The sequence below is a fragment of the Protopterus annectens genome, chromosome 1.part1 (assembly GCF_019279795.1).
Source record: "Protopterus annectens isolate FY-2018-M chromosome 1.part1, PAN1.0, whole genome shotgun sequence".
NCBI classification, from domain to species: domain Eukaryota; kingdom Metazoa; phylum Chordata; order Ceratodontiformes; family Protopteridae; genus Protopterus; species Protopterus annectens.
Window position 1 is genome coordinate 568,716,409 of NC_056726.1, and position 25,382 is coordinate 568,741,790.

At 41.6% G+C, this 25,382-nt stretch overlaps 1 protein-coding gene across 1 annotated transcript in view; it reads left to right on the forward strand.

Moving 5' to 3' along the window:
* Positions 1-25,382, forward strand: part of LOC122814881 — a 1,525,389-nt gene that overhangs the window by 728,136 nt on the left and 771,871 nt on the right. The window contains exon 13 of the mRNA XM_044087155.1: positions 24,475-24,670. Coding sequence (XP_043943090.1) covers positions 24,475-24,670 — 196 coding nt within the window. The remainder of the gene's footprint in view (positions 1-24,474; positions 24,671-25,382) is intronic.

The window sequence follows — 25,382 nt, forward strand, 5'->3', positions numbered from 1 at the left end:
ACTTTACCCCCCTCTCACCCATGAAAGAGCACATCTCTATAATGGAAGACTGAAAAGTTGCTGTCATCACGGCTGCACAGGTAAAAACCACTCTCCAAAGCCAGGAACACAGCATCCATGGGACCAGATAACTTCCCAGGCTGTGTTCTACACAAACTACAGAACAAACAGGCACCACACTGACGTACCATGTTCAGTCATAGCCTCACCTCAGGTGTTGTGCCTGCTGAATAGTACGCAGCGCCGGTTATCCCACTACACAAAGATGGAGACACCATGGACCCCAGGAACTAGCGCCCCATTAGCTTGATGAGCCTGCTCTGCAAGGCCGTGGAATGTCTCATCATACAACTTATAGAAAAAGACATTGGTAATCTCCAAACTCTGGACCACAACCATGTTGGGATTGTAAAATGCAGATCATGTCTCCTAAACCTGATAGACGTCATTGAAGCAGTCAACAGAACTGTAGACCAGGGTAAGGTGGTTCGCACAGTACGAAAAGAATTGCCAAATAAAAATTTAATAGCTAACCATCAGTCCATACAAAGTAATAGTAATAACCATTACTAAAAACAAACCGGTTTCGGCTTGTATAAGCCTTTATCAATGCATAATAAGAAATCAAAAAATCTCCACCATTTTAGGCACTATTTATAGCGCAGCTCTTAAAGGAACATACCTCCAAAACATCAATTGATACATTTTGTGTTTCTTGATAGAAAAAATTCTTACATAGAGAACCATACAACATGTGTTTTGTAAAAATTATATTCATATAGGAGATATCTAAATGAATAAATAAATTTATATATATATATATATATATATATATATTTTATATATACATATTTATCTCCCTCCTTATGAAAACATTGTTATCCAAATATATATACAAAGACCATATTATACACATATATATATATATATATATATATATATATATATATATATAAAACTATAATATAAAAAAGTTTACATGTCTGAAAAAATACAATATTCCCCATGAGAAAAATATCTTATTACATGTTTGTATTGTAAATAGCCCTCTCATTGTTGTTCTGATATGTTTAATCCTGGTCTGAAAAGACCCCCCAATTTGGTAATCCATTTGTTTTCCATATCGTTGAGCTTCTGATGCCATCCTGCTTTGAAATTTCTATGTAAAATTATCCTATCTATAACAACAAATTTAAATGTAGCAGACGGGTGTTAAATTCAGAATAGGTGAGCACATGAGTGCGATTAGAAATAGACGTATTACAAATGCATTGTTTAAACACACTTTATTTATTCATTTAGATATCTCCTATATGAATATAATTTTTACAAAACACATGTTGTATGGTTCTCTATGCAAGAATTTTTTCTATCAAGAAACACAAAATGTATCAATTGATGTTTTGGAGGTATGTTCCTTTAAGAGCTGCGCTATAAATAGTGCCTAAAATGGTGGAGATTTTTTGATTTCTTATTATGCATTGATAAAGGCTTATACAAGCCGAAACCAGTTTGTTTTTAGTAATGGTTATTACCATTACTTTGTATGGACTGATGGTTAGCTATTAAATTTTTATTTGGCAATTCTTTTCGTGCTGGTCCACTTTTGTTTGTAGACTTGGCTGTTTCAGGGACCGTGCACGTTGTCCTACGTGCGTGTACTTTGGATTTCACATTAAGGTGGTTCGCACAGCCTATGTAGATCTTGCCACAGCTTTCAACACCATTCCCCACTCTGGAATTATAGATAAACCCACTAAACTAGATATAAATTGCTATGTCACAAGATGGGTTGCCAACTGGCTCATTGACAGAACACACACTGTGAAAGTAGCAGACTCCAAGTATGACTTTGGACCAGTGACGAATGCACTACCGGAGGGTTCAGTCCTGGATCCTGTCCTGTTTTGTATCTACTTCCCTGAAGTAAACTTTAACATGGAAGGTCTGTGGCTAATGAAGTTTCCAGATGACTGCAAACTAGGAGCCATAATTGTAAATACTAAAGATGTGGACATCCTACAAAAGGGCCTCACTGAGACAGATGCTGGTTTCAAAGCCATAGCCTCAAGCTCAATGCCAAAAAGTGCATTGTCATCCCCTTTGGTAAAAACTCTGTAGCCATGAACTACAACATATGCAGTAGTATACTTAACACTGAAAGTGTGATAAGAGACCTTGGATCACAAGTGGACAGTGGACACACCTGTGATAATCACATCCCCACAGAAGTCAGGAAATCCTTCTATGTGGCACACCTCATGACAAAAGGTGTCTCATGCAGAATAGAAGAGGACATTGTTCCCCTCTACTCATCACTCACTAGATCCATAATAGAGTACAACGCCCCTTTTGCTATGTACCTCACAAGACATCTACAACAACTGGAAAGCCTGCAGAAATACCTCACAAAGAGCATTAGTGGCCTGAAATACATGCCATACACAGACCGTCTCAAAATGCTCCAGCTTTACTCTCTCACATATCGCCTACTCAGAGGTGATCTTTGCCTAACATGCAAAGCTATGTCAAACACAGAGCTGTTGGACATGCTCCAAATAAAACACTCACAATCCCTCTGATCTTCGGCCCGAAAACCCAGAGTGAAATACAAAATGAAGGGGTGTATCCATTTACCTTATCGATACCCACACCTTCAGGTTAGTGGCACAGCATGAGGCCTTGGAGACCATGCAAGTGCAACTAACATTGGGCAAAGCTGCTTATCAGATTGTAGCCTGCTACAGATCACCTACCTTGTCTCAGGAACCTCACCCAGTATTCCTGAGAACAGTGGAAAATATAAAGGTCCTACCAAACACCATTATATGAGATTACAGCTACCCAAACATTGAGTGGGAGAATTACTCATGTACAACGTCCTTTGCCCAATGTTTCCTAGAGTTTAAAAACTCAAATGCCCTGGAACAGCTGGTCACCATGCCCACTAGAGATGACAACATACTGGACCTGATTATCACCAACATGGGGTACCAGTGTTCCACAACAGAGATAAACCGCTTGCTGGTAATATCAGATCATAAAGTAATCACACTGGACATCCACATCCTCCCCCCCAGTCAAGGAAACCACTGTGAAGACATTTTCAGAAGCAAACTGAACACTTCCCAAAACCAAAGTGGAAAGTTCCAAAGCCCCCTTGCTATAGGATAATGCTATACAATCTGCCGAATCATTTACAAGTGCATTCTATGAGCATCTACAGGGATGCATGGATCGAGACATCCCAAATAAAACCAAGACACACTCCTCCAAAAATAAGAAACCAATCTGGTGGTCATTGCCCATAAATAAGCTATATGACAGAAGAAGGAAATGAACACATGATAGAGCAAACTTCACAAAAGGAAAGGCATCACTGATCATTATTAGGAAGAAACAATGATCGCTCATAAAATAATCCAAGACCAGTTTCTAAAGACAAATTGCCAAGGAATGTAAGAATAACAACCACAAAGCCTTCATTAGCTATACCAAACATTTAGGTGGCAACTCTCAAATATGCTGTCAGCTACTGCAAAATGGCAAAAAAAAAAAAAAAAAAAAAACCACTGAACCAACTGACATTGCTCACATCCTGGCAGACAAGTTCAGTGCAAACCCCCCCCCATCACCCCCAAAAGGGCCTGTGTCTATTCCAGAAGAATGCAGAGCCCCAGACTTCATGGACATGCAGGTAAAAACAGTCCTCTCCAAAGCTAAGAACACAGCATCAATGGGACTGGATGGTGTCCCAGGCTGCATCTTACACCAGCCCCAAAAGGAACTACACTCTCACCTACATTCACTGTCCAGACTCAACCTTACCACAGGCTATGTACCCAAAGAATGGCATACAGCAACAGTCATCCAGCTCCACAAAGGGGGTGCCACAACAGAACCTGGAAACTATTGCCCTATAGGCCTATTCAGCCTGGTCTGCAAAGCTATGGAGAAAATTATCATGGAACCCATAAACAGAGACATTGGGAACCTCCAGACACTGGACTCTACCTAACTTGGCTTTGTTAAAGGCAGATCCTGCCTCCTAAACCTAGTTGACTTCTTTGAAACAGTTACCAAGGACATAGATGGAGGTGAAAGTAGTCCACACAGCCCACCTGGACCTCACTAAGGCCTTTCGACACCATTCCCCATTCTGGCATCATGGACAAGCTTACCAGCTTGAACATTAACAGCTATGTCACAGGATGGGTGGCCAACTGGCTCACAGATCAAACATACATGTTCAGAGTTGTGGGTGCCATGTCCAACTCTAAACCAGTCACAAATGGCATCCCACAGGTCTTGGTCCTGGGACCCCACCTGTTCAGTAGATACTGCTCAGAGGTACAGGCAAGCACAGGAGGAGTATGGCTGAACAAGTTTGCAAATGACTGCTAACTGTGGTCTATAATCGACTCCACGGCTGACACAGACATCCTCCAGAAGGGTCTTACAGAGACAGATACCTGGTGTCAAAATAATGCCCTCAAGCAGAATGCCAAAGAATGCAAAGTCATCCCCTTTGGATAAAACAAAGTGCACACAAATTACCACATAGGTGGTAATCCAGTATGTACAGAGAATGTAATTATGGCCCTGGGGACCCAGGTAGATAGTAAACTCTCCTTTGATGATCACATTGCCAAAGTGTTTAGAAATTCCTTCTATGTAGCCCACCTAATGTCACCTAATGTAACCCACTTTGTCTAGTCTGATGATGTCACCATCCTACAAATATACCTGTGGAAAAAAGAACTCCCAGTAATGTGTATAGCACATCGTGTTAATGCGTACTCCTCTAGTATCATAAAGCAGTTTGGTAGGGGCTTGAATCCTGCACTTGACAACTGTATGAGAGTGTGTGTGTTTGTGTGTCTCCTTGGAGAGGAGCAACCTTTTTGAAGACTACTAAAACACCTTAAAAGTGGTATCCTCATCTTTGTCAAGTCTGATGATGTCACCATCCTAAAAATATACCTGTGGAAAAGAGAACTCCCAGTAATGTGTATAGCTCGTCATGTAAATGATTTACTGCTCTAGTATCAAAGTAGTTAGGTAGGGGTTTGAATCCTGCACTTGGTGTGTGTGTGTGTGTGTGTGTGTGTGTGTGCTCTATGTGTGTGACACTGTTGGTCAATGTGTTGTGGGTTTTGCTTTTACTACTGTATGACACATCACAATGACAACAGTATGTGCATTGCACATGTTAGGTAGCTGTGTGGAAAATACATATATGTACATGTGACCTCAATTATTTCATAGGTGAGAACCCTGCTTTCTCCATGAACACATATGTTATCTTTGCCAGAGTGTGCTGCCGCTTTCAGACCTTAGGTCACATCTGTATGCTTGTGACAAGCCCAGCCACTGCAGTGATCCCTGGCCTAGGTCATCCGTGTCACACACACTCATTAAGGTTTCTATTGAATAGTGTGAATGAGGGTTTATGCCTGAGGTATATTTCAGACCTGTTCAAATGCAGCAAAGTCTGTCAATGATGGCTATTCATTATAGGTGTACAACAACCTTTGTGGATATGTATGCAGACCCCTTATTGCTTATGTGATCCACCAAGGGATTTCAAAATACCTTTGGAAATGTGATTACCAAAGGAGAGATGGTGAAACACTTGGCTGTATGTACACATTGGTACCTGTTCAACATGTTGGGGGCTACTACCTATGTGGTACTGTGGGGATACTATGTGTTGTAAAAGTGGATGACTATGCTTTAGTTGACTTATAGCTTTACAGCGTGGGTTTGACAACAGGTATCTGTCTGTATGATACCCTTGTGGAGGATGTGTGTGTCATCTGGAGAATGCATTATAGGCCACAGTATGCATTTCCAGACATGGATGGACATAGCCCTACTGTGTTTGCTTGTACCCGAGAGCTATATGCCAAAGAAGAGTGGCCCCATAAATAGGTGCAGGTGAATACCACTGGTTACTGGCATAGTATAGTACCTGAAGGATCCAAATGTTACTGTGTGTCCTACATCTGTGTGTCAGTTGTCAAGACATCATCTAACGATTGTTTATGGTCAGGCTGTTGAGGTTATGTATACTACCAGAATGCAAATCAATGACAGATAGTAACAGTATCACCCACAGCACAGTGTCAAACCATGTCATACACACGTGTACACAAGTCCCAAAATGTGTGTAGTACAATGCATACTGGCCACCAACAGAAACTATGGAGTGTTAACACTGTGTAATACAGGGCATGTCACCCTGCCCATGTGTCCACTATGCACGTACATGCAGACAGTGCACCTCCACCATGTTCACAAATGTACACCTGCAAATCTGTGCTGCACACATCCCACACGTACTGTCCACTCTCTAACACATGCTGCCAATACTACACACATCAGCCAAGAGGCACGTGGGCGGACAATACACTATTGGAATTAACACTGGTGTAAACAATACTACATTGACAATCATAGCTTTAATGCATCATGCCTGCTCAGCTATACCTTCAAGGATATCATTATACTTTACTGCTGACAACATGCTAACATTGCTATACTGCTATAAAGTCACCCTGTGCATCAGCACCATGTTAGCCTGTTCCTGCATCAATGTTACAGACAACAGGAGGTGGCACAGGTTTCATTATATGCACAGGGTGTGTTGTTGGTTTGCCAGAGGCCTACATTGAGCCATACAATCGATATGCATGTATGTGTGTGTGTGTGTGTGTGTGTGTGTGTGTGTGTGTGTGTGTGTGTGTGTGTATGTGAGGGCCAAGAGTACTGGCATGGGCCAATGTGGATGTAATGTATGCGGGTATGTGTTAGCCCTAGGTGTCTGGTTTATGTGTGTGTGTGTCTGCATGAACAAAGTTCCACCATGTGGCTGCCATATATGGGGATTTGTGGGACAGCCACAGACTGTACCTGCCAGGCTTTACAGATCACCATCTCTGGCCACTGATATGGTACCTGTGCCTGGCAGGGATGCTACAGATAGTATCAGGTACTAAGCCAGACTGGGTACTATCCTCAGAGGTAGACATATGTACACTGGATCCAGGTCCCTGCTGGGACTGGCCAGAGCCACGTGCACATGGTCTTCTAAGACGGTCTATGGACAGCCCACTCCCAACATTGTTGGGGCTGGTACTGGCACTACGGAGTGGCTGTGACTTGATGGACATCCACAGCGACTGCCAGCTGCTGATGTTGCTGGCATACTCCACGTCAACATCTCAACCATCCCGCACTGTCCTGACACATGGACATGACATTGCAGAGGACATCTAATGTCTCACCACAATGTCTATCAGTGACCTCAGTGTAATTACAGATGGCACCTGCTAGGTCACGGATACTGTCAATTACATTGGTGTTATGTGCCCTCTGTGCCCTTAGTCCCTGTCTGGTGTACCGTTCCATACATGCCTGTGCCTCCATGACAGCCTGGGACATGCGTGAGGTTGTAAGACCTGTGGCACGTCTGCCAGGGGAATGATGACCAGCAGTGCTCCGATGAGAACCCCTGGACATCTGCCTATGTGGTACCGTTTCAGACATCTGACTATGGCTGCTGTGTCCGGATGCATGTGCCATAGATATCACACTGTCCTGGCCATTGCCGACTGTACACTGTCCCTCAGCTAAGGGCATTGGTGATGATGGATGTATTGGCAGAATGACTGTGTGTATGGATGGGGTGGACACATGCGTACTGTCTATTGGTGGCCCAACAACAAACCCTGGCAAACATACCTGTGCCTCAACACACCTATCCTCATTTTTACTATTTGTGTCAGTGACATCAGGTTCCCTGCTGCAGTGAACCAGCCCAACCTCAGCATATTTGAGAGGAAGACAGGAAACACACTTTACAACCTGTACATGTCACAACACATGAACACATGCACACATGCACACATGAACACATGCACACAAATACACTCCTCACTAAAGCAGACAGACACACACACACACACACACACACACACACACACACACACACACACACACACACACACACACACACACCACCACCACCACCAGCAATCCAGAACATACTCAATAGCAGTTGATGGTGGGGTACAGTATCACAAGCCAAACAGTCATATCACACATGTCAGCATGCAGGACATGTGTTGCTCAACAGCATGCAGTGTGAGTGTAGACAGTCCTTGCTATTTCAGTATACATGGCTTTACACATGGCTTTTCACAGCAAACATGCACAGCATGCATTATGCGTAGGTGTGTTACATGTGTACATGGCCTACACCTTATCTATGACATGCACATTTTATTTGCAACAATAAATGTAGAACACACTCACCAGCATGGGTCTGCTGCCTTGCTGTCACAACAGAGGGACTTACAAGGATATGAGACAGTTTGTCAGTGGCAACAACTTTGGCATTGCTACTGTGGGTTTGCAATCTTACAGTAGTACAACTGTTTACATTCACAGGCCTACAGATTATGTTCCAAATGATCAGTATTGCACAACACCAGGCTCCACATCTTCTAACTACACAGCACACATCTCACATATGCATGATCTACCAATAGAGATAACAGTAGTCTACAGATATGCCATGCTATCTGCATGCTCCGTGTGAACTTGCTGTGTGGCTCCGACCTCCATGACGATACATGTCTGCTGCTGCTGGCATTGGCCAGGAGCCACCAGGCTCAGGAGCAGCTCCTCCACTCTGGTGAGGGGGGGGGGTGGATGGTAACCCCACCACCTGTAGCAAGCTGTTGTCTACGGACTTCAGACGCATGCTGCTGGACATGTCTAAGTAAATCACTGCAGTGATGGCACACCTGCTCATATGTCCGGTTATGCATGCCTATGTCATTTACCCTACGGACAACATCTTGCCACAGTGCAGTCCGCTCATGCTGGTCCTGGCTGGTTCTTGAGAATAGCACTCTGTAGTGCTGGATCAGACTGCTTGTAATGATGTCATCCTCAGCACTACTATAGCTTGGGTTGTGACAGTGGGCCATGATCCCTGGAAGACAATGAAACAATTTGTCTGAGCAAGTCATATGGCACACTTAACATTATACAGTACAGATCTCACTGAACTGCCATATATAGCAACCTATTAGCTGTCAGAGGATACACACTTTCAATACCACATATTAGTACTCACCCCACAACTGCCTGACAGTTCCTGACACACTCTATATATTACACCATGTTCTGCACAGCAACAAAGTGAAATCACTATGTAAGACTATACAACAGTACATGGTACACTGTACGCGACACAATGCAACACCTAGCCACAGAAGGTATAGATCAAGCTAATTCATAATGTAATATGTCCTCCATCGCAATGATTGTGTAGTCCAGTTACAGTATTACCATTATACCACACTACTTGTTGATGGCAAACCCCTGCCTAATATATGTGCACATTCATGAATATGGGTGGCATACTGCTGTACTAAACTATACATGTTGCTAGATACGCACTTATATCCTGTAACACACATATGACAAAGAGCATGTTACAGGCATACCCACACACACACATCAGACATACTTACAAGACACAAAGGTATGGCAACCCAGATGAGCTTTACATGTGTACCATACAGTACTGTGTGTCAGTACTTGCAAAACCTTAAGCCTGAGGTATGTAATCTATGAGGACTACAGGGAACACACAAAACAGTGGCTACAAGCAATGTGGACATACACCATACTGTGCTGTTTAGGCCTATACCTTCAGGTAGTACTACTGTTCAAACAGGAGTTGGATTCACCAGCAGTACCAATCAATAGGCATACATGTACTGCTTTAGCCTCCAATGACACACCAAGGGACTACGTCAGACTTTATGCCATACTGCTTTTTCTGCCTAGCAATAGCATACACATCTTTTGCTGGGATCAAAGCTAGGACACAAAATACCATGTCAGAAACAGTTTCCCACTAAGCTATCCCACATATACACAACTTTGACACATTCACCAACACATTGACCATCACACTCAGTCAACCTCACATAGCATGTATTGCAACAAGTAAATGTCGGTGTGTATAGGCTCATAGGTAAGTACTAGGCTATTGGCCCTAGGGCCTATATAAGCCTAGCCAAACAGTACCCTGGCCTTTGCCACCCAAGGAAATTAATTTCCTGTGCCCCTGTTAAGCAGAGCCACAGAGGTGATCCCCAGGGTGTATTACCTATCTCCCATCCAATCATCAAGATTATTCTTGAAGAGTGCTACTGAGAAGCTTTGTTTGCTATAGATAGGTAGTTTGTTCCAGAGTACGGGAAGTCACTGAGATAGGAATCTATCCCTCCAGCATGTTCTGTTTATTGTGGTGACAAGGTTTAGGACCCTAGAGTGTGTAGCTCGGAGGGATTGGGATTTCTTTATGTGGAGCATGTCCAACAGCTCTAGGTTTGACATAGCTTTGTATGTTAGGTAGAGATCACCTCTGGGTAGGCGATATGCGACAGAGTAAAGCTGGCATTTTGTGAGATGGTCTGCATAGGGCATCTGTTTGAGGCCAGTAATTCTCTTTGTGAGGTATATCTGTGGCCTTTCCAGTTGTTGTAGATGTCTTGTGAGGTACATACCAAAAGGGGCGTTGTACTCTATAATGGGTCTTATGAGTGATAGGTAGAGGGGAACAATGACCTTTTTTTCCCTGGATGAGAAGCCTTTTGTGATGAGGTGTGCCACATAGAATGGTTTCTTGACTAGTGTGCTACTGTGATCATCAAAGGGGAGACTACTGTCCACCTGTGTCCCAAGGTCTCATCACACTTTCGGTGTTAAGTAGACTACCACCTATGTGGTAGTTCATGGGTACTGAGTTTTTACCAAAAGGGATGACAATGCAATTTTCGGCATGGAGCCTGATGCCATGCCTTTGACACCAGGCATCTGTCTCACTATATATGACTCTGTCTCTCTCTCTCTATATATATATATATATATATATATATATATATATATATATATATATATATATATATATATATATATATACATACATATACACATCCAGTGGTGTACATATACATATAGGCACATATACACTCCACCTTTCATGGTGGGAATATCAATTATGCAAAGGATGTGAGGTATACAGTAATGTAATGATATCGCACAGTCTTGTGAGAAATGCATTGAAGGTGTTCTCAGCCCATGTAGCTTTAGCAGGCCTCACTGGCTGCAACATTACAAACTTAACAAATTACACCCACAGTGTTTAACCACCACATGTCATATACCAGCACTGTATGCTGTCTTGTTTGCCACACACTACAACCTACATACAAATATGCACATAACAATCTTCATCAACATATATATGTCCACCCTTCACATACAGTTGCAATATGTCCCTTGCTCTATGCACATGTACAGATGTTAATATATCTGACACATATATATCTCTCAGTATGTATGTGCCATACACACACACAAGGTCCACACTGTTGTAAGTCCCTGGACCTCACGGCTGACCTGTTGGGCCTTGCTGCAACATGAACAGGTGTCACATGTGAGCACACAGTAATATTAGAGGGTGTGTATATAGCTACAAATGCTAGATTAGCATACTAGCCTGGTACAGCAGTTGCCAATGCTAAGCTACATGTTAATATGACTATCATGCATGTGTTACTCTGTCACATCCATGTTTATATAGCTGTTTGTGCTACTCCCCCAAACAGCCATTGTCCACACTACTGTACAGAACACAGATAACATGGATCAGATGTTTGACATTTAATGCTGAGCTACATATGTCACGGTTATGTCCCCCTGCACACAGCTACACACTGATTTGTCCATGGCAGTAGTTATGCTGGACATCTGTGCATAGATACATACTGAAGCCACATATGGATGTTTCAAAGTATGTGGAGTACTCTTCAAAAACTTCTGCTACATGCCAGTAAATACGTATCTGTTACATACCTTTCCTTTGTATGTGTGGGTATGCTTAATTCCCGTGTTCCTTTTGCTTTTGAGTTTGCTTTTGCTGTTACTGTCTCTCTCTCTCTCTCTCTCTCTGTGTCTCTCTCTCTCTCTCTCTCTCAATGTCTGCAATGGAGTGATTGCGTGTGTGGGCAGCAAGTACAGCCTGTTTTTATAGGTATCTGCACATGTGCATGTGATGGCCTCTGCACCAATTGGTGGCCACCATTTGGTAATTGCATGCAGCCTGCTCTGTGGTAATTGCAGTACTCACTGTCATAGCAACACAATGCTATAAATTGCTAAGTCAGGTAGGCATAGCCCTTTCAGCTTTCCAAAGTGGGGCTCATACTTGTTTGCTGTGGACACCGTTGTTTAAGTCAGAAGGTTGGTATAGTTCTTATATCTGAAGCTAGGGGTGTAGCCAGTGATTTAAATAATTGTACTCAGACCTGAATGTTGCCACTTCCAGTACACACTTGTCAGTGTAGAATTGTACTCACCCCTGCAAATACTAACACAAGATACATGGGAGTATGTAGTTTCTTTTCTATTTATACAATTAACTGCCATACAAAAGTAGTTATTGAGATGTATTCTTTTGGCACATGAACTGTTTGTGAACTGCTATACTGTGACTATTAATGTACTCACATCCGAACAGTTTGTAATTTTTTAGTGTTGACATTAGCACAGGCTGCTCATAAAAACTGGACAATTCCAGTACTGAGTATGCCTACCTACATCCTTGGTAGACCCTGAACACACAGGTATATTGTACATTTGGGTAGGGATGCAAACGTACAGAGAACATTATGTATTATTGTGTGAATGTTATCTTGCTGGACTTAAAGGGTTGCTGTGTACCTGTTAGTTTATCAAGGCAAGTAGTCTGTCTGCATAGCTCCTAGCTGTGGACCTATCCAGATGTTAATCTGTTATTCTTTGTCTGTGCAACGCACAGGTCTTTTCAGCACTGGTACAATGGCATTGTTACAGTCAGTTGCTACCAGTACATGGCTACATCCTTTGTTATTTCAGTGTTGTACTCCTACATAAGGGTATGCTTGTGGAACTCCTTCCAAAGCTATTTGCACAGTGTGTAACAGCAGAAAAGCTGATATGCCTGTGTGTTTCTGCCTCTCTGCCAGGCCTCTGAAATACTCAGGTACATATTTGAACAGACTCAGGGAAAAGTAGGGAAAAGTGAGGTACACCTTTAAAATATTAGAGACATTAATTTGAGACTTTGAGAGAACCAGAGCATATGGATTAATACACCTTTTCTAAAGTACAAGCAGTGTGTAACTCTTACTTATTGTAATTATTCATTAGGTGTAATTCCCCTCCTTTCCGCCTAATGTCAGTACTTTTCAGAGGGATTCAGAGGGACACAGCTTAAATGGGTTTCAAAATCAGGGACATCCCTGAAAATTAGTCACAGTTGGGAAGTATGGCCTCTGTCCTAATCAGATATGCCAGTGTTTTTCCTGCTATGATATTATGTGGGGGTTGTAAAGTGCTGCTGTAACATTATTTCCTGCTAGAATGGCTGGCTCTCTTTTCACAGTCATGTAATGCAATTCCACAACAACTGCTGGTAAAGGTCAACAGAACAAGATTTGTGTTATGGCATTCCTATTTTTCCTTTACATTCACTCATTCTGATGCATGATAAATTTATTTCAGCACCAACTTGTTATATGTCTACCATGGCTTAGTGGTACTTCATGCAGTGTAGTGTGCCCAAGGTCTGGGGTTTGTGACTGACAGAGGTTTTTTTATTTTGCTGCCGAGCAGAACAAGGGCCCTGACATACAGAGTGACTAAGGCACTTTTAACAGTTGTAAGCAGGTTTGCACGGGTTTGCACGGGTTTGTGCGATGCTTAGCAAGGCTTAGCTAAGCACACACAAGCGCACACTCACGCAAACCCGCTAACTACTACCTAATAGTGCTTACTCCCGCTAACCACCGCACTCATTTCTTTGAAAGAAAAGAAAATGGGGAGATAGGAAAGTGGTGAAAAAGGGGCACAAAGAGGGAACGAGAGTAGGGAAAACAGCTCCTAATGTGCAGGACGGGTGTAGGGAAGGTCCATAGCTGCCCAATTCTTTAACAGCAACAGCTGTGCATATGCAATAAATCTGGTGGGAAATATGAAACCTTCCACCCCTGAGAGAGGGGTGAGGACAACTAAGTATGTTGTACTGCCAATTAAATATCAGTTTATGTGTCCAGCAGACATGTGTGCAAAATGGGCAGCTATGTATGGGGCGTAATTTTTTTTTGGGAGCAGATTGCCCTTTTTTTTTTTTTTCAGGTGAGAGCGGAATGTGGGGTAGGGGATGTAGGTATATTTGAGGAGGTAGGTTGAGGAGGTAAACAGACAAGACAAACAAGATGCATACAGGGGCAGAATATGACACATGCGGTGGGTAAACACCATTGACAGGGAAGGATGTTTGGAAATCGCAAGCCTATGAGCCCACAGATGGCAACAGTGGAACTGAGATCGCCACCCATGGGCAGTCACCACTGCACCTTCACAGCCCAGAGAGTGGTTGTGCTGGGGGCTGCATAGGAGGGGTAGGCTCACCCGTGAGTCAGGCCACTCGTGCCTCAAGCTGGCATAGAGGATCAGCAACAGAATGCTCGATCACCCTATGCACCACAGCCCAGACCGTTTGAAGGGTGATAGGTGGCCCTCCTCCACCCACGCTTGCAGGGGGGATGAGCCCCATCCCCTGCAGTGCTTCCACCCAAAGGTGGCACAGGGCCAATGGAGGAGAAGGTCCCAGGCTGGGCATCGGATCTGCTGGTGCCAGGTGCCATCGCCAGCTGAGGTGGGACAGGTGGGTCCGCTGGGACCGTCCTTCCCATACGTTCTATGTTTAGGAGGATTTAATGAAAATATGGGTTAGTAACAGTCAACAGCATTCCCAATTAGTTATAACAGCATGCAGAAGTATTCCCATTAACCCAACACACCAGAGTTCCAACAGTTGAACAGCAAGCATGACACATGCATATATAGAACAACAGTGGGCATTACAACAGCATGCATGTTTAATTGATGGCAGGAGGCCACCAATATTGTGGTATTTGAACAGGCCACATGCATCAAAATAAATGCAGATATTTATAAACCAATAGGACATATGTCCCAACAAATGTTTTGAGATTAGACATACCTATTGAGGTGTGGAATAGCATTTTTTATGCATATACAGTAGGGTGGAAAATGATAGCTCCGTTAACAACTTATATATCCTTCTAGTTTACACTACATTCCTATTAACTGCAGTTATATGGCCCCTACATGTATTATTACACTACCCAATTGTCCTTAAATTGGGAAATGGGTTTTGCTAGATCTTTATATACACGGGCTGTATCTGACATCCAAACTGTCCTGGATGCAGATGTTACTGCTACATATTTTGTGAGTTGCTCATACACACTACTGCTGAGATGTTACACCGACAGCTCTACTTTCCTATACTTATCTAGATATGTTTAGGTGAAATTATCAGTTATCTGTTAACAACTCCCTACATTTCTGCCAGCACAATGACATTTCTGGGGAACACAATACCAAGCTACTCATGTGCCAGATTAACCTGTACATGCTAGGCATGAACCAACAGTTGAGGACTGTAAATATGCTTAAAAGCTACTGGCACTCCCTTCATCCACTTTATATGGGCCTACCCAACTGGGTGTTAACAGTGCTTAGTACAACAGTACTATTTCTATAATGCAAGAGTACAACAACATATCAAAGAAAATGACACAGACACACTCCAGGAATTATACCTTTATTAAAGACTTATAACACTTTTCTAGAGGCTCTCTCATTTATTTTATATAACAGTACATGCAGAATAATTATTAGAGAATTATTATACCTTTGTTTATTGTGTTAAAACACTTTTTTCAGTCTCTCTCATTTATTTTACATAACAGTACAAGCTGAATAATTACTAACCTGCCTGGTGGCGCAGCCTTAGCAGCCTATCTGCATAGGCTTGCTGATTCGCAGCATGGACACCTGCAGCTGTGAAGTAAATGAAGTGATATTGAGACATACCTATCCATAGTATAGACTAGAATAGCAATTCTTACATATTTAATTCCATAGCTACTTACTCAGTAGTGGGGCATTTTCCATCTCACGGGCCTCCTGGATCCACTGGTCCAGTTGACCCACCTTGCGTCTCTTCAGATCTGTGTGGTGGTGTCTGACCTGCTCACCAGTCCAAGGGACACCTGTGGCACTGGTGAGTTCATGAGCTAGATGGTCCCAGGCTTCTGCTTTGTATTGGGTGCCCTGGTACTGGCCCCACAGGAGTCTATCCTCATGATTATGGACAAGGAGCTAAACCATTACTTTTGACTCCTCAATGCCCCAAGGTTGTGCTCGAAAATGAGAGCCCTCTCCAGCACCGGCCATTGCTGCCTGCAGATGGGAGCTACAACCAGTTATGGCAAGTATTCCCACCTATGGAGCTTAAATATGCATCATTTCCCGCACTTATTTGTGATTGGGCAGTTTTGAAAACACTCAGCTGAAGGCACACCTGCTTAGCAATGGGTAAACTTCCATTGATATGTATGTGTATGTTGAAAGTGCATGCATATGAAAAGCTGTCATAGCTTAGTGGTTCAGTACTGTGATTATGGTACACAGTATCCAGGATTCAAGGCCTGTCATTGCTTTTTATTTTACTACTGGCCAGACTGGCTAGGAGGTGTGGCTGTGTTTAGCCGACTTTGCTCAACTTTGCCCAATGTTGCTCTACGTTGCTCACCTTTGCCCAACGTTGCTCTGTGTTGCTCTACAGTGGTCTACATTGCCCGACGTTGTGCTAGTTAGCGCGGTGCACAGCTACGCGTAAACATGTTCTGTTTGCACTAGTTTGCATGATGCGCAGCTCCACACAAAGCTATTGCTCTAGTTAAAGCAGTGCTAAGCTATGAGCAATTATACTTAAATATGCCTAATACTGGTAAACTTTGCTTAGCAGTGCTTCACATTGCTTAAGATACATTACTTATGCATTCATCAGTATGCATAACCATTTCACCTTCTTATATATATATAAAATGTGTTCACTACTACATAGGCCATTTAAATGCTTTTTACTAAAATTTAAATGATAAATGTCAGGAATTATTTTTATATACAGATTTCCAACAGAAAATAGAAAGCGGAGTGGTGGGACTCAAACCGAGAATGCCTCCTCTTTGTGCGAAGGCTCTACCACTACGCTATTGCTATTTTGCTTAATTTGCATATAAGTTTCTTGTTATCCTCTTTGATGTCTAAACTGCTAACTGTAGCTAAGCAATGGGTAAACCCACGCAAACACGCGCAAATACGAGCAGCTATATCAGGAATAATAAAAAAATAAATAAATAAAAGTTTTACATTTTATAATTGTACAGGGTTTAGAAGGTGGGGGAGTGTAGTGTTGGGTATGTACACATTTGAGCAGACTCGCTCATGTCAGTTGACATTTCCCAATTGAGAGACTTGCAGGGGCGTGTATTTTTGGACTGCTCGGCAGTCTGATATGCCCCCTGCACTCGTGCATGCTCGGTGTTAGCCTTAGAGTTGAGGCAGCGCTCCCTTATTAATATGCATGGTGCGCTGCCATCTTACTCTCAGACTGGCGTTTCTGTGTAAGACTAATTTAGTCTTACACAGAGGATTCATGAATCCTGGGGATTATCTAAATGTATAACTAATACAGTAACCACTTTTAGAACATTTTTAAACAAAAATACAGATATTAAGTCTTGGTCACTTTTACTTTATCCTATTGTCTCTGTGCAGAGGGTTCTGATGTCCGGTGCAAGCAGAGGTCTGATTCAACCTATCCAAGTTGGGAACTACTGGTGGAAAGCTTATTGTAGGTTTATTTGATTGGCCTCAGGGCTTAACTGTGTAAAGGATTTTCATCCTGCTGGTATAAAACCCTTACATTTTTGTGAGACTGTGCTTATTTATTCAGAGCGTCACTGTGCCTGGCTTGGACACGTTTGACTAAAACACCTCGGTTTGCATCTAAAACCACCTCTGGAGTTCTTTATCCTACTGGTAAAAAAAAAAAAAAACTTGAATTTGTGCAATGCAAAAATGTGGTTACCATCTCTTATGTATATGTTACCTCACCAGTTTAAAATCTTCTATAGGAAATGTTCTCTATAGTTCCTCACTGTTCATGGATGCTCTAAGAGCTGCCAGTTTACACAGAGGGCAGCAGCACTGCAGGTCATTCTACACTACAGTACACTACTAAACACTTTCACTTAGACCTTTGACTCTCTGCTTCTCTTTCCCATCTACTAAGGATCTGGTATAATGGATAGGTTATTTCCTATCATCTCTGTTCCTAGCCTGGTGGATATGGACATCCTGAGGCAGTGTAGTAACTTCCTCATGTTCACTGACAATCATTTAATTTTAGAACAGATAAACACAATGTATGAGGGATGTAGATACACAATGTCACTGGAGAAAAAACTCTCACATACACACTTGAAAAATGCAAACCAAGTTGTCGCCATTACACCCAATGCACTCACTACCAACACAACAGAACAAACACATAGACCCACATATGCAGAGGTACTCACTTGTAATCTACCTAAACCTCCAAGACCTCCTAAAAGTGACTCTCAGTGAGCTCACAGACACTCAAAAAAGACAGCACTTCACAAAACTCAAAACTTTGAAAATCATAGTAGCCCAGCTCCCAACTCCATAAAACAACACACCACATAACCAAACACTCTAGATTTTCAGGTTTCCATTGTAAAACGTACAATGTCCCCCTTACCAGGCTAAACAAGAAGAAGATCACAGTGAGCTGTCTGTCTGGAGCCAGGATCTGCCAGATCATGCATGCACTTAGATCTTTAAACCACAAGTAACAGTATGATATGGTCATAGTCCATTTATGCGTAAACAACCTAAGACATACTTCACTGGACTATATGAACACAGATGTGATGGAGCTCTCTGAATACATGTCCTAGACAGATCTGAATCTAGCCTTGAGTAGAATCCTACCTTAACCAGTGATGATGCTACAGTACCATCAAAAAATAATTGACTTCAACAATTGGCTTAATCTCTGGTGTCACAACAAGGGGATCCAATAACAGTCAGAATGGAGAAACATAATCAACAGACCACAATGCTTTGCCAGAGATGGTTTTCATTTGTCACCACTTGTCTTCGGCATATCCCCATAGTGCCTTTTTTAGGCTATGCCAAGTTGTTAAACCATTCAACATAACAAAAAATCACTCACAACTACCTAGGGGTTGGGAGGGTGGCTTAACGGCTAAGGTGTTTGCCTTACAAACACAAGGTGCATGGTTTGAGTCTCACAAGGGATAATTGGCTAGGCTGAAAATGGCTCGCAAGGGCAGTTAGCTTGGTACTAAACTATGAACCTATGAACCTATAAACATACTGCGCTCAGTGCTAGGAGTTTAAATAAAAATACTTCACTCTGCGGAAACATTCCTAACCCTGGAGAATGCAGACATATATGCAGTCACAAATACCAAAGGATACAATGTCTTTCATATATTTCAATCCTCCCTCAAATCAGGAAAAAACAAAGGGAGGAGGTGTCTCAGTGTTCATAAAGGACAAGTACACTGCTAGATTTGTCCTACACCATGGCTCACTTGATCTGCTAAATGCCCATCTAACCATAGATGCAACACTCTATAATACCCTTGCTAGTTACAGATCCCCTAACAAGTGTCTGGAAAACCATACCTACTTCTTAAACCTACTGGAATCTCTCAATATTCAGCCTAATACCATACTTATGGGTGACTTCAACTACTCCTCTATGAACTACGAGACTTATACGACCCATAATTCACTTGTTTAGAGGTTTTTGGACTTCATCAATGCAAATGCCCTGTAGCAACTAGTTAGCTCCCAAATTAGAGGTACAACTATCCTATACCTAGAACTCATGCACATGATGGGATGCTGCTCCCACCCATGCATTAACTCCTCCCTCATAAGATCTGACCATAAAATGATCTCTTTTAGTATTAAAAATAACCTAGAACCCTCATCAAATTTCAGATCTGTTAAAGACTTTGCTAAGGTCAATTACCTGAATCTAAGTGACCATTTATTAAACTTCCAAGTCACTCCGAACCCAGATGACAAAGTTCTACTCTGAGCTGTACATAAATGCACTGTACAGCCACATTCATAGCTGTATAGAAGAGACAGCACCTGTCCGAGTCAGTCCTATGACTACTGGCAAAAATAAACCACCCTGGTGGACCCTTAGCATAAATAAGCTATTCAACAAAAGGAAACAAATCCTCTCCAAAGCCAAGAATGAACAGACAAAACAGTGCATAAAGATACTCACCAGTCTGCACAAACAAATTAGAGAGCTGTTGAGCTGGTCAAATCTGCCAAAGCAAAATATGAGACAAAGATAGCTTTCCAAGAGGAAGACAACCATAAGGCTTTTTATAAATTATGTTCATAACCTCAGAGGGAATGCTCAGCAATGTGCAGAGTTAATCACACCCCCAAAAGTGCCCATAACCATACCAGAAGAATGTAGAGCCCCTACAATCACAGATACTCAAGATAAAACAGCCCTCTCCAAAGCCAAAAACACAGCATCAATGGGACCAGACGGTGTCCCAGGCTGTGTCCTACATGAGCTCAAAGACGAACTAACCCTCACCTAAACACACTGTTCAAACTCAGCCTCTCCACAGGCTACATAACCATAGAGTGGTGCACAGCAAAGGTTACTCCGCTCCACAAAGGTGGAGCCACAACAGACCCCAGGAACTATCACCCTATAAGCCTGACTAGCTTGGTCTGCAAGGCTATGGAGCACATCATCATGGAACTCATTAACAGAGACATTGGAAACTCCAAACACTGGACCCTACCCAGTTCAGCTTTGTTAAGGGCAGATCATGCCTCCTAAACCTGATGGACTTCTTTGAGACAGTTACCAAGGTTATAGATGAGGGAAAGGTGGTACACACAGCCTACCTAGACCTTGCAAAGGCTTTTGACACCATTCCCCATTCTGGTATTAGAGACAAGCTCACCAGCCTGAACATAAAACCATATGTCACAAGATGGGTTGCTATCTGGCTCACAAACAAAACACACATGGTGAAAGTTGCAGGAGCTAGGTCCAACTCTAAACCGGTTACAAGTGGCGTTCCCCAGGGCTCAGTCCTAGGACTCCTCCTGTTCGGCATATACTTCTCAGAGATACAGGCAAGCACAGGAGAACTATGCCTGAACAAGTTCACAGATAACTGCAAACTAGGGGCTATAATTGACTCTCTGGCTGACACAGACATCCTCCAAAAAGGTCTCACTGAGACGGATACCTGATGTCAAAATCATGGCCTCAAGCTAAATGCCAAGAAGTGCATAGTCGTCCCCGTTGGAAAATACAAAGTACCCACAAACTACCACATAGGTCTCTAAATAGGGAAGACATAATAAGTGATCTGGGGACCCAAGTAGATAGTAATCTCTCCTTTGATATTCACATTGCCAAAGTGGTTAGTAAATCCTTCTATGTGGCCCACCTAATCACAAAAGGGTTCACATCCAGATCAAAAGAGGTCATTGTGTCCCTCTACTCATCACTCATCAGACCCATCACAGAGTACAACGTCCAATTTGGGATGTACCTTACAAGACACCTGCAACAGCTGGAAAGACCACACAAAGAGGATCACTGACCTCAAAAGGATTCCCTATGCAGCTTGACTGAAGAAACTCCAGCTGTACTCCGTTGCATACCGCCTACTCAGAGGTGATCTCTGCCTGACATACAAAGCCATGTCCAACCCAGAATTGATGGACATGCCCCACCTAAAGAAAACCATATCCCCTCGAGCCACATGCTATAGGGATCTAAACCTCACCACAACAATAAATAGGACATGCTGGAGGGATAGATTCCTGTCCCAGAGAATTCCCATGCTTTGGAACAATATTCCAATCTACATTAGGCAGAGCTCCTCGCTAACACTCTTCAAGAGAAACCTTGACAAGTGAATGGGAAACAGAAAGTTTACCCTGGGGATCACGTCACTGGATCTGCTGGCCAGAGGCACAGAAAACTAATCTAAGGGGGCGGCAAAAGCCAATACATTCTGGCTAGGCTTCTAAATGCCTTTGGGCAGATAGCCTAGTACCTACCTATGAACCTAAGTAGGGCAGGCACATGATGAAGCAGCAGGCATCAGGTGGGATCTTAACTAGGAGTAATAACTCAATCTAGAAAAGGAAGAATAGCATGGGGGGTGGTAAAAGGGGAGTGAAGGGTGCAGATTAGCAAGATCAGAAAAGTAATTTTCAGTAACACTAGAAATCAATGTATCATAACAATGCCAAGATGTGCAAAGAAACAAATACATGCAGGTAGTTTATAACTGTTGAGATGGCATCTGAATTTAAATAAGAAATCCTACAGCATATACTGAGATGGACTCTAACTGTACAGAATTATACAAATATTGTTGCAGCACTTATTTATCAGCTTTATAGTGAGGTGTTTTCTACAGTTTTAAGCAGCACAGTATAATCACAATTACAAAAAGACAATATGGATAACACACTGACAAAATGTTTGAACAATATCAGCCATAGCTAGTTATGTAAAAGTAGCATAAATGAGGTCTGGAAAATATTTTATAATACACAAGCCATAAGTAAATATTATAGTTAGCTCCAAATAAATCAGTACTTGCTGCATAAAAGTATAATATTCTGATGTAATGCAATACTGAAGATACTGACTTTGCAACCCATTTGAATACAAAATGCACCCTTTGCAGAGAGACACACACTGCTACTATGTCCTGGGGACACTTACTACTCATTTGTAGATGGAAATTAGTATACTTACTTATAAACAGGAACTGGGGAGGTTAAGTGGAAAAAGTGTTTCATGATGACCCTCTTCAAGCACAGCCTTGATGAGTGGATGGGAAACCACAAATTTGTTGCAGGGATTCCACCTGTGTCCCTCACTGACAGTGGCAACATGTGCTGACTGAGGTTTCGTTTTTGGGGATAAACTCTTGGCTAGGCTTGTAAGGGCCCCAGGGTCATTAGCCTAGTAAGCTCCTATGATCCTATGATTGCTGGCTAGGCTTGTAAAGGCTATTGTTATCTTAGTCTAATAGTCACCTATGAACCTATATATATATATATATATATATATATATATATATATATATATATATATATATATATATATATAAAGTTTGATCACATGGTCCTGACCATATGAATTTCAAGTATCTGAAAACTCAATCATCTGCTAGAGCTCTCTCTCTCTCTCACACATATATATATAGATATATATATATACATACACACACACATATATATATATATATATATATATATCTATATATATATATATATATATATATATATATATATATATATATATATTTGTACCTGTAGATATCTATCTATCTATGGATCTACTTCATTTGACCTAAAATTCATCTGACCGACACCCAATTCACCTAAATTTCATTTGACTGACAACTCATTTGACTGACTCCCATTTCACTGACAGCTTACAATGTTGAATTTCAACATACTAAATCTTAAACTATAGACAAGCGCACTTAGAACACCAATAACTAACCCTTTCGAGAACTTAAAAACTACTTACTTACCCTCTTAGCAGAAACAGGACAACGTACAACCAAACTAGGTGGGGGGCTACACCCTCCCACAACCCCCTATGTGGGGGGGACTGTGACCCCCACACTCCTCATAATTATATATACTAACTCCAGGATTACAATACAGTGGGGAAAAGGGCATATACCTTTAATTTGCCTTACAGTTCTCTACACACTGCCACTACTGCTGGGAATAGACAAAACATTTGCCAAATTACTTTAGATACTTCCCATAAAAATATAAACAGACAAACCCACATTTAGAAACACTACAACACTACTTTCTACATGACAATCGAAATTCTAACAGTCAGCACTGTAAGTTACAGTAATTCTTTTTATCACAAGAAAGTAACAGGTGAAAGACAACCCAAAATAAACTGCCTTAAATATCGGTGAAATGGGACTCAGTCAAATGAATTGTCGCTCAAATGAAATTTAGGTCAACTGGCTGTCGATCAAATGGGTGTCAGTCAAATGAGCTTTAATTATTACATTTATATTTTCTTATTATTAATTGTTGAAAAGATAATAAAAAGCATAAGTATAAAAAAAATCATGTTGCCAAGTTTGAAGACATCATTATATTTGGTTACAATACATAGTAAAGGAAAATGTATTACTAAAATGCAGAATTCTCATTTGAAACTGCAACTTATAAATCTGTAGACATCTATTAAAGGACATTTTTTTCTAGCATATGCTTTACTATCTGTTTTCTGAAATACAGTTAATTCATCTTGTATGTACTTAAAGCTAACAAAAATTAAATTCTTCTTTGCAGCTGTTCATTAATGGCACACGCGAATATAACAATACATTCCAACATACATATGTGACTAATGTAACTGCAAATGTAACAGAATACACACTGCAAGAAGAATTTCGTAATGGAACAGATTACCAAATCACAATCCGTGGTTTTACAAGTGAAGGTACTGGAAACGCATCAAGGATGGAAATTGAAATAAACATAACAGGTATGTAATTTATATAGCCAGCCAAAAGAAATACAAGTGTCCAGCAAGTTTTCTTCCTTGTCCTGTAATACTTAAGAAGTACTGATAAAACTACAACACTCTTTCATATTATTCACTTCACCAGTTCAAAAAGTATCATCAATTGAGTTCTTAAAGTCTGCATGTTTAATATTTTGAAATGGATTGTCGATAAAAAATTGTGTTACAAAAGTTTTATGGTTCATGTACATGTATGAAGTGTGCTGATTACATTCCAATATTTGGAAAAAGGCAAACCAGTTAAGCACAAAAGTGGTGCATGACCCAACCTTACCAAATGTTAATCACCTCCTGCTTAAGCTGTTAAGGCTAGGTCTACCACTCAGCAATAAAATCTGCCTGTAATGACTAGCAAATGACAGCAGCACAGTAAAAGAATTATTTCTGCCTGCTGCCCATACCCTTAATGTGTCCCTAACTTTGTGTAAAAAACTTGGAAAATTGTTAGAATTACAGGATCTGTTCACCTGCATAATATGAAGGACATGAACAGTGAAATTGAAATGTATATCATTATTTAGTGACTTCAGCCCTCAGTCGTTTCTCTGAAAACAAGAGATTTTATGAAGAACAGACCAAAAATATGAAGCAATAACCTGCATGTTCAGTGAATATCTACACAGTAGAGAGGCATTAATGGTAGGTATAAATGTGACATACAGCAGTATGACAA